This window comes from Colias eurytheme, chromosome 1 (assembly GCF_061535395.1).
Source record: "Colias eurytheme isolate Ceu_HAF_F1 chromosome 1, ilColEury1 Martin Lab GWU primary, whole genome shotgun sequence".
In the NCBI taxonomy this organism is placed as follows: Eukaryota; Metazoa; Arthropoda; class Insecta; order Lepidoptera; family Pieridae; genus Colias; species Colias eurytheme.
This window is the reverse complement of record NC_142980.1, coordinates 3,557,234-3,568,680: the sequence shown is the minus strand read 5'-3', so window position 1 is coordinate 3,568,680 and position 11,447 is coordinate 3,557,234. Positions and strand designations below refer to the sequence as shown.

Sequence of the window (11,447 nt, the reverse complement as noted above, 5' to 3'; positions counted from 1 at the left end):
ATATTTCTGGATGTTATCTGTGTTTATTTTTATCATTAATTATTAAAACCTGAATATTGCATACTTTTTAAATTTTTTATAAAAAAAAACGTAACTAATAAATATTGATAAACATATTTTCAGATACACATTTTGTAAATATTTAATAATTTTCAATAGTTCGTAAAATTCACTCTTACCTTGAAACTAAAAATATTTTTGAGCAATATTTTACTAGTAAGTAAAGTAAGTAAAACCTACAACCTAGTAAGGTTGTAGGTTCTACGATGGATATTTTTTTTAATATATAAAATACTAGCGGTCCGCCCCGGCTTCGCCCGTGGTACATATTTACGTTTTCTCTACATAAAAACCATCCTCGTACTTCAAGGAATATATTAAAAAAAGAATTATCGAAATCGGTTCAGCCGTTCTCGAGTTATGCGCTTACCAACACATTTTGCGATTCATTTTTATTTAAAAGATTTACATACCTTACTACTAGACTACAGGCCCATGTTGAAAAAATTATGGGTCATTTGACCCACCACCTGACCTATCTAGAATGATATAAGAGCATAAAATAATAAGATTCAGCACTATGACGTCACTCGTAAGCTGTCCACCTGAGTGCAGATGAGAATTCGAAAGTTCAGGTAGAGATTTTCTCTCCTTGTCTCCATGATTTTTGTACGGCGTTGCGGAATAATGGCTTAAAAGCAGTATAGAAATAGTATGACACAGATGCCGTACAAAAATGGTGGTCCACAAAGTCGGAATTTATTTTTATTTTTCGACAGTTGCCGGGGTAAATTTGGTCATTTGATTTTGTACGGCATCTGTGTCATACTATTTCTATACTACTTTTAATCAATTATTCCACAACGCCGTACAAAAATCATGGAGACAAGGGGAGAAAATCTCTACCTGAACCTTCGAATTCTCATCTGCACTCAGGTGGACAGCTTACAAGTGACGTCATAGTGCTGAATCTTATTATTTTATGCTTTTATATCGTTCTAGATAGGTCACCTGGTGGGTCAAATGACCCATAATTTTTTCAACACGGGCCTGTAGTCTATACATATTATGTTATCATAAACTGGTTGTTATGCATATGTGCTATTTTGTTGTCGTAGGCGCTAAAAATGGTATTGAAATAAGTCAAGTCCAACTTTTAGTTTTAATTTTTTACTTATATCTTCTAAGAATTCGTATAAAATGCATGAATTCCATTATGTGGTATATTATTTACAGGAAACAATGAATACTCGATTTCAATAAATAGGTTATCTCAGCATTATAAGTTACGAAACATTATTATCACACTAGAATTATAATTTCAGGCACGAGTAGAGCTAAGATCACGTTCTTTTTAAACTACCACTTATTCTAATAATAATAATTTAATGGTCCATATCACTAGAGTTTGTCACCATATTTAAGTTTGCCTCTCACTGTTGTGGGATTGTTGTTTTGACTGTACGGGTGAATATTTGCCTCTCTTATGTTTTTGGCGTCTCTTGATTCTGACACTTGATTTTCCGTAGTATCTTTATTTTGATGGTTATACTGATTAGGTTGTGTTGGAACAGTCGCTACTGAAGTTGGTGTAGTAGATTGACTAGGAGCTTCCGCGTACTGGAAATTATTATTCGACGCTTCGGGTAAACTTATCGGTTGATCTTGTATCGACTTCGAATTCAAATACGAAACAATATCATGTATGGGAGACGAAGACTTGTGCGTTAAAGGTGTAGGTGTGACTACATTCGATGATGATGGCTGATCAAATAAATCTAGATTATCCAAAGCAGTTGGAGTGCCATCATTAATCATTGCTGGGTCGCTTCCCAAATGATTTATGTAGGTAACATGATCCTTACCCCTAAAACTCATGTTTTGAGTTGATACTGACTTCTTTTTTTCCTTATGAGGTGATAACGTAAAGCTCCCGCTATCGTTTTTATCTTCTGATGCGAAAAAATTAGATGAGGATGATGCGAATGTGTCATATTCAAAGTTGTTAGCGTAGTTATCTTTAAAATTTGCAAATGGGTCTTTAAATTTCGACGAACTTCCTGGAGCAGATGCAGCATTTACAAAATTATTTGGCTTGTAATCATGCACGACCGATGAAGACACGCTAAAAGGTGACGACGCACTTGATGATCTAAATTCATTTGGTGATTTTCCATAATAAGTCACTTGGTTGCGCGGTTTTGTATTACTATTTTTAAACGTTAAGTCAGATAGAGATCTATAACTACCTTCTTCAGCTGTTGCTTCAAAACCGCTCGGTGTGATTGAGGGCCTTGGTATTTTTTTCTGTCGATTATTATCAGTGAATATTCCTTCATAGTAAGAGTAATCGTTTGATACAGGTTTTATTGGCTTCTTATATTTTGCTGCTTTAGCTTTAGCTAAATTTTTAAGTGTACTTAATCTTATACCTTGCCCATTATATGATACTTTCGGAGGCAAGCTCATTGGATCTTTTGTTATATCAAGACCTGAAGGTATTTCTCCGTGATCATGATATATGTGATCATGGGTTACCTCTCGTGGATTATAGGCAGCGTATTCAAAGTGTGCAGGAGACGCCATTGTGCCCAAAGCTGCTAAACCCGCAAATGGATGTCTGGGAATGGCAAAAATTGCTTGAGCGCCCTTAAATGGATAGGCTGGAGCTGGTCTCGCATAGGCTGGCAAAGCAGCTATAGGATCAACTCCAACTAAGTTCGGTATTTTTGAATTTCCATCAAAAAGTACTTTGTGAATATGTTCTTCGCTATAAGTGTGTATGTGCTCAGTGTCACCATCGATAATTTTTTCAACTCTTGGAGGTTTTCTTACTTTTCTGATTGTTGCTGAACCATCAACATCGGAATAAAACTGTTCATGGAATGGGGAAACTGGATGCTCGCCTTCTATCAAAGGTGCCGCCGGGGCTGGTCTGCGTCGAGCCGGAAGCCGTTTTGGTTTGCTTTTCTTGACTACCTTTTTCCGTGGGGGCTCATTAAGTTTAATAATTTTAACACGTTTAGGTGGGTGACCTGACCCGATTGGGACAGCTGGGGCGGAAAACCCTGACGGTGCAAAATTGTCCGAAGGCTCTGAAGGTGACAGATCATATTCTTGCTCTTCGATTTCAGTATGCGTTGGACCATAATACCCTCTGGCATGGTACAGAGGTAGCAGATGGGAAGCGGCAGATGAAAGGTTCGGTACTCGATCCTGGTGGTCATCATATATATCATTAATGGGCATGAGGTGGTTCATTCCCGGCAACACGCTGGTTGGTACCGCCACTGATCCTTCCGCGCTCGGCATGTAGGCCGGGGCATATTGTGAGGACGCAGGGTGGTTCGTTATGTATATTTTCTTATGGTGGTGTATGTGCTTCACCTTCTGTGGTAGATGTATGCGTATTTTTTTTCTGTAACAAAAGAAAATTAGAGATGGTATACAAAGGTATTCTTGACTATACTAGATTGTATACATATATGTATATGTACTAAAAGTAAGAGTATGTTTACATGCGGAAGGCATATGTAAAAGGTAATGGTCGTTGCGTTCGCATGCGTGCTCAGCTAGTTTTTACACGTTGTTCCGTCTAGTGTCAATGGACCGGCGCGGCTTTCCCTGTCGCGCCGAGTACCGTCCATCACACGATATTAATTTATTATTAATAATATGTATAATAAATGATAAATATTTTCATAAAACACTCTCTATATGACTAATTAATATATTGATATCAAAGGCTTTAACGGAATCGGTAAGTTTTGGATTGTTTTGTTTTCTAATGCCAATCTAAATAATCTAATTTTAAAGATCAAAGGTTGTATTCAGTTTATAGACATTGCGTAATTCAATCAGGGAGTAATGTCTATATCTATTGTCTATATCTATGTCACTATATTTGTGAATTCTGTGTGTGAATTAATTAACGGACCCTTCCGAAATGTATTGAATTTTTACAAGTCTCTGTAGGTGAGAGTTGCTATTAAAGTTCTATAGGAGTACAATTTTGAGTGTATAATAAAACTTTTACAAAAATAATTGATCGCAATGCATCACATCTGAATTTAAACTTCGCTTAGCATAAATAAATTCGCATTTCTTACATAAAATGTTAAATACACGTTAAATTTGCATATTGTATATTTTTTCTACAAATAAATGTTACTTACTTAGGTCCATCCGCCTGAATAGAGACAAACGCAACAGCTACAAGAAGAGCGAACTGTAACAATAGAAATAAACATTAATTAATTATATAATATAAGGATTTGGGGGTCAACAAATTTTATCATAATTTCTATCTACTTTATTATGTATTCAAATCTAATTTCCTTGCTCTTATAATGTACTAACTCAGTGGTTATCCATCTCCATTTCAAAGTTAAAACACAAAAATTAAACGGAAATATCAGTAAAATTTTAAACTATTAAGGTAGTTATATTGTTTCTAGTTCAAATTATTCGATTTGGAATTTCCTTCACCATAAAAAAATATATTATAACAATTGTTTGACAAAAGCTTTCACCGTCCCGTTCAACGTCCCATGTAAATATGCTTTATTAGTAATTTATTTGAATATTTGTTGTTGCTTTGAATGTGTAATGAATTTGTGTAAAAATATATTTATAAAAGGTGATATGACAAAGGTTATTCTTTGTTTTAATTAAATAATAGATAACTGATATTGGAATTTAGTAGATAACTGAATTAAATAAAAAATTTTAATTTAAACATAATATTTGTTAATGTCCACGTTTGTTTAAATTTGTTTTAATTCTCTAACTATGCCACTAAATATAGAGCTTGATTATTTTATAATTTCATTCTTAGTGTATTGCTTTTTACTTGTTTTAAACCTACTATGTAACATTACGACTTTATGATCATATTACAAAGTATATAAATAAATTAATTTATTAAAATCAATTAAGTTTCTCTTTGTCTAATAGAGATTACTCTGACAATGGTTATTATTCAGTTTTTTCTGTGAATTTAAAATATTATAATTTAGGTCAGTTCATTATTACAAGTCCCATTTAAGTATCAGAGCGGACATAAAAAAATCCTGCATCTTCATTTACGGAAACAATTACGCATTTGGCACCCTAAATCCACAAACTTGGCACGACACTTATCACAATCACAAACACAGTCACAGCAACGCGAGATACCGACCAATTTCATCCAATCCATTGTCGCCTTCCACTATTGTCGGAACTTGGGACTAACAATTCGTTTTGCACTCGTTTCACCGCACCGGTGTTGTAGCTCGTATGATAATTATTTGCGTTACGCGTGTTCATTTATAACATTCATTTTCACGCCTGAAAGAGTCCAGTCTTCATGAATGAATGCCATCACTCCTTGGGTTTTCAAATTGTGTTCATCTTTAGTGGGTTTTGATTTACTGGTGTAGCTTCCCAAAGTGTATCATGACATCAGAGGCTGTAGAGGTGGTATTATAGTATCTTGGTGTAGCATTATAAAAATGAACTTCAGGCTTGTCTTTTCGAATAAAATAATTTGTATAAATCTCACTCCGGGTTATTCCTTTGTAGATCCGAATAATAAATTACCACAATTAAATAACATTCCAAACAATCGGTATCATAAATAATTATGCAACTATTTACCGAGACATTGGTAAAACAAAATACAATACAATATTTGTTACAGTCGTATTCTGATAAGCATTACTAATTAAATTAAAGTACATCTCATTGCTTCTCTGCAATGGACAGATAGATTTAGGGCCGATTTTTCAATGCTTGGATAAAACTTATCCGCCCAATATAATATTGCACGATAATATTAAAATGTCACGTAAACTATCAAATACGGGCAATTAGAATACGTTTTTAAAATGGTAGTTTTATACATTATTCGACGAATAAGTTTTAACCAAGGATTGAAAAATCAGCCCTTAATTGCAGATTTGCAGACAATTCTGATACTGTTAATATAAACCATATGAGTGTCAAGTACACATACATTACTAATATATTGTAGATATTTTTCTATAGTTCCTCTCAGAAAGAACTAGAAGAAAATATCGTAGAAACTTCTTTTATATACACCCTGTTGTAACGGATTTGTTATTGTTTATGTTTTTATCATAATTACATTACCTCAGTTACCTATCATTATGATATATTATAAATAAACAATTATAACTATTGTAATGTTTACCTAACTGCTGTCTTATAAAATCATTGCGTGAACTAGTACCTACTCAGCTGTGATTGTATAAGAGCAGTTAGTCAGAGGGTGTGTTTATGTAAGTATTCATTAGATAGGTAACTGTTTTAATAAGCATTTTAAACTCTATAAAGGTATATAAAATAGTAAGTCACAGATTATCTATTTAAAAACATTATTTTAATAAGAAAAGGTATAAAAGAGAAGCAATTAAAATTAAAATTTCTATGTATAATAATATTAATTGAATTAAGGGTTCTCCAAAAAAAAAAAAAATAAGGCATGCTCTTGCCCTCTATAAATTTTGATAATTATTTTAGTTTATCATTTAATGTAAAGCAACAAGCTTTTTCTCCCTATAGAGCAAATGTGTCGCCTTAATTTCGAGCTGACATCGACTCCGAAATAAGAATCTACATTCTATATATGTATCTATATTTTTCTTATAAATGGAAGTTGTGTTCTTCTTAATACGTCCTAGTAAATAGTCTTATAAATGGATTAAATAACGCATGTATTCTGCTATACGTAAATAATACCATATAATACTTACTAAATAATAATCATAAACCTTTCAAATACCCGCCAGCCAAAAGCTATTCCTTTAACGAGGCAGTTAATGATCGAACATAGTTGTTGAGTTTATTAGACGGCATCTAAGTATGATTAATGTGATAAGGACTGAGAGTCGCTCGGTAAATATCGTTGCATGCGCGGGCGCACGCGATACGAGAGCATCCGCATTACCGCTCAGTGCCAGGGTTAGCGCACATTACGAAAGGAATATGTGGCCACGGGTTGTTTACAAGGAAAATATTATAATAGTGTAACCTACTGCTTTGCTTTAACCTTTAAACTGCCACTGTCAAGCGGTGGTCTACAGGTAGAGTCACGGTAGAGCATACTGTGAAAAAAAGATGAACAATCGCATAACATAATACATGAGGCTGATCTTCATGTGGGTCACCGTTTGACAGATTTTTCTGACACTGTATATTATGAAATAATAAGTATTGGGGCAGTTTAAAAAGCTGACAAGAGTGGATATAGGTACATATTTTAGCAATAGATGATAAAATAAACATCAATTTATAATACACTTCCTAACTAAAGAACTTGGTATTATAAATTATTACTTTAAACCATATTATCACCAGTTATTAAAGATCTAAACATTTACATGTCACCACAGATACCTTCTTAGTTACAAAGCTTTGTATATGCAACTAAAACATGAATTTCCACCTAAAATACTGATCTTTACGTAATCATCTTAATATTATAAACGACCATAACATTATAGGTTAGATCTAAACACGTTATTCTCCATCTTTGCTATATATTTCCCATAACAATAACCACGTGTAATTTATAATTAAAATAATAAACAAAATATCATCAGTCGACAACCATAAAGCACGATCACGTAATAACAGCAATATACAATTCGTTACCGAGGAAATCGAAACGCGTAACATTATTGCTCTATTAATCTTTATATATGTGTGATTCTTATTATAATATTCTAATGAGATTTATTTATAATCTCTTTTTGTTCACAATGTTCCTTGGGAAAGGAAGATGAATGAAGGAATTTAAGTCGGTGAACATTATACATTTTGGAAATTCTAGCTAAGATTACAGTGTTGAAGGACAATAAATATTAACTATAGAACTGTTAAAATGTATTGAATAAGTAAATTAGCAAACAGTCTAAGCAAATTGTATTATTATCTTCTCTTATATATAAAAATGAATCGCAAAATGTGTTGGTAAGCGCATAACTCGAGAACGGCTGAACCGATTTCGATAATTCTTTTTTTAATATATTCCTTGAAGTACGAGGATGGTTTTGATGTAGAGAAAACGTAAATATGTACCACGGGCGAAGCCGGGGCGGACCGCTAGTATATTATGTTAGAACCGGTATGTATTGTTTGGTTTGAAAGACTTGAACTTCAAACTTTGTAATTCATGTAAACAGATATGTGAGCTGTTTAATTTCTAACTACAAATTAAATGAGTTACCTACTCAAAAAATTATAATCATAAATATGTAGTTAGTCAAAGGAATATTTTAAATTCAAAACATTTGATTAAATACAGAACGAGTAGACAATGCATGCTCATTACCCTTTCATATACTTAACTTCTAATTGCTATAACATTTACTTTTATAGGGGCTTGTACTACATTTATTGAAGCGAATAATTAGGATAAGTAGTTATAAAACAAATATTACACACGCGTTATGTACAATCCGGTCGGAAGTTATACGTAACTGCGTAGCGCAATTCGGAAATACATGAACTACGAAAGCTGTAATTGTTTTATTGTTTATAAGAATTATAATTCGTTAAGCGGAGGAATAGTTATTGTTTTTATTTAGGAATATCGCCTTCCTGATGAATGTGGGGCGGTATGGAGGATGTGTTTAGTTCACATTTTCACATTCTAGCGCGCGCTGTTTATTTTCAAGTACTTTGGTGTAAATATAAATGTGTTGGTATTGGATTTGGTATAGAAGTAATTTAGACTTCCTTTGTGCAAGTAGGCGTCGCTCAGTAGATCTGGGGATGTGAGAAAAACTATATTACAAAATAACTATCAATTGTTATTGAAAAAAAAATACTTCAATGTATTAGTATAGCGGTGGTTTTGTTACTAAATTATTATAAATAGGTACTGTATTTAAATAGCTATTAGGAATATAATGTATGACAATAAATTAAATAACTAATAAAATGTTAGATAATTTTAAAAGTAAGTTAATAATTTTTGTATCTACTTGTATGTTTTAATGGATGCTTTCAAAATAAACTGAAAGCTATAAAGCTAACTAAAAGACGACTTAAATATTGGATGTAGTTTTTAGAATAGAATTATAACTTACATTAACATTTTATATCTGGAGTCTGAATCTTTTTTAACAGTTTTCCTTTTGATTCTTCATCTTGATTTGGGTTGTTAATCTGAAACATTATATAAGTACATATTAAGGTGAAACGAATAGAAGAATCGTGTTAAATTATTAAAATAATTACGACGAATATATTATCTTCTCTTATATATAAAAATGAATCGCAAAATGTGTTGGTAAGCGCATAACTCGAGAACGGCTGAACCGATTTCGATAATTCTTTTTTTATTATATTCCTTGAAGTACGAGGATGGTTCTTATGTGGAGAAAACGTAAATATGTACCTCGGGCGAAGCCGGGGTGGACCGCTAGTATTATAATATATAACAATGGTCATTAAATACACACATTATAGCATATATTATATCTTCCCTATTAATAACAATATATCTATACTTAGCTGCAGTTTATCTATGAAAAATAAATATAAGTACGGATTGTTTATGTCTTTATAGTTTATATCCTACAACGTTCTACGTAAATATGCTTTTATTGTTTGTCACATTTATAATTTTCACACTAGAAGAAATCGCGTGATAGTCGTATTTCAAACAGTAATTGGATTAAATAATACGGTTATTTGCCTTGTTTGATGTAATTTTGCTTGTCACTAACGTTGGCGATACGACATAGAAATTAGCTTTGACTATTGTGTAGGATATAATTTCTCTTTTCAAAGGGAATACGAACAATGTAGCCTTTCATATTGTTGACCTGTGAAACCTCGCCATCTAGCAGTAAGTTTTTTCAGAAAAATGGAATGAAATATTCAGAAAAATGGAATGAAATATTCTATTAAGAATAATCTTTCTTACTATACAGGGTGTCCCACTGTTAGTATACTAAGCTCAAAGGAGGTTATAGTTTTGCATACGCTGAGTACGTAAAAAATACTTATAAAATTCCAAACGCATTTTTTTTTCAAATAGATGAATTCTAAAAACTCTATGAGTACACCTATAACAAGCACCCCGCCCAACTTTGCCACCAGCACGTGAGCTATCATTTAAGATTATGTTTTCATAGACAAAATGCTCACATTAGAGAAGCGGTATATGCCGGTTGCGCGAAGCTAGAGAAGTAAACATAGATTTTCAGGAAAAATTTAGCAAAAAATTTTTGACGTAATTTTGTTGTTTAAGTATTTTTTACGTGATCAGTGTATGCAAAACTACAAGTCCCTTCGCGCTTAGTATACCAATAGTAGGACACCCTGTATAATAGAATTATTATAATTACCATTATACAATCAATAAGATTTTGTTATTAATAATTATATTATAGGCCAGAAGCAAAACTTTTTTGTCTATATTTGTTGCTTTATATCGAATACAAAACACATCCTCAATTTATTTCTTACATTATGTACCTATCCCTGCCTGTATCTATAACTATGTATAACCTACTACAGTATTTAATCATCTGTAGGTATCTATAACTTACGAAATTAAACACTAATGTGTACATACATTAATTATGCGCACTTCCCACTTTCTACCATCCTTACCATGATGTATCGCTGTTCATATTGATACATTGTTAACATTAAATGCAGTGATTAGTCGTAATATATGGCATTGTTCCGTTACATTATAATTTCTTTATTAAACCGATACTAATGAATGTCTGAAACAGAGACACATATATTATCTTAATGGTCTTACGTTTTATATTTTTATTGTCCGCGAAATATGTAAGTACCTACCTGGAAGTACCTATTCGTTTCGATTTTATTATATTTTTCAAAATCAACGAAGTATCACAAGTACTTTGTTTTGATATGTAGTATAATTTCTAGGTTTTCAGAGATCCTTTCAAAACGGACAAATAGTTTTCTCAAAATTATTAACTGCAAATTGTATTGTAGGTACCATTCATAATAATTGTATGTGCACCTTACACAAGATTACAAGATAAATTAGTTACTTGTATGACTTGTATGTTTGTTACTTCTAACACAGTTAAATAATGTATCTTGAAAAGAAGATTTAGTTCAATAGGTATATTAAAGTGCATTGCAAGTCCGTCGACGGAGTAAATGCATATTTGTTAAATTATTAATACGTAACTAGTGATTTATTAAGCAAATTTGTATGTTAATATTATCAATCCTATATATATCGCCATGCCATTCCTTCACGATCCTTACGATAAAGCGATGCTCTAAAGTGGTATTCACAATTTTCCGAAATTTTCCCACATCCGAAAGTGTCCGAAATTCAATGCACTACATATTAATATGTTGTATCTAATCTGGAAAAAGTAAATTAAAACATATAGGTACACAGCATTTGCTCAAAAATAATTGAGAACCGTCTAAAA

General features: G+C 32.4%; 1 protein-coding gene across 1 annotated transcript; it reads right to left on the bottom strand.

The window, feature by feature from the left end:
- Positions 1 to 1,154: 1,154 nt before the first annotated feature.
- On the bottom strand, positions 1,155 to 5,341 carry LOC149910946 (uncharacterized). Its single transcript, XM_090101388.1, has 3 exons — positions 5,183 to 5,341; positions 4,176 to 4,228; positions 1,155 to 3,418 (listed from the first exon to the last, which is right to left on the bottom strand). The coding sequence occupies exons 1-3, from the start codon at positions 5,198 to 5,200 to the stop codon at positions 1,402 to 1,404; spliced, it is 2,088 nt and encodes a 695-aa protein (XP_089957514.1). The 5' UTR covers positions 5,201 to 5,341; the 3' UTR covers positions 1,155 to 1,401.
- Positions 5,342 to 11,447: the final 6,106 nt, after the last annotated feature.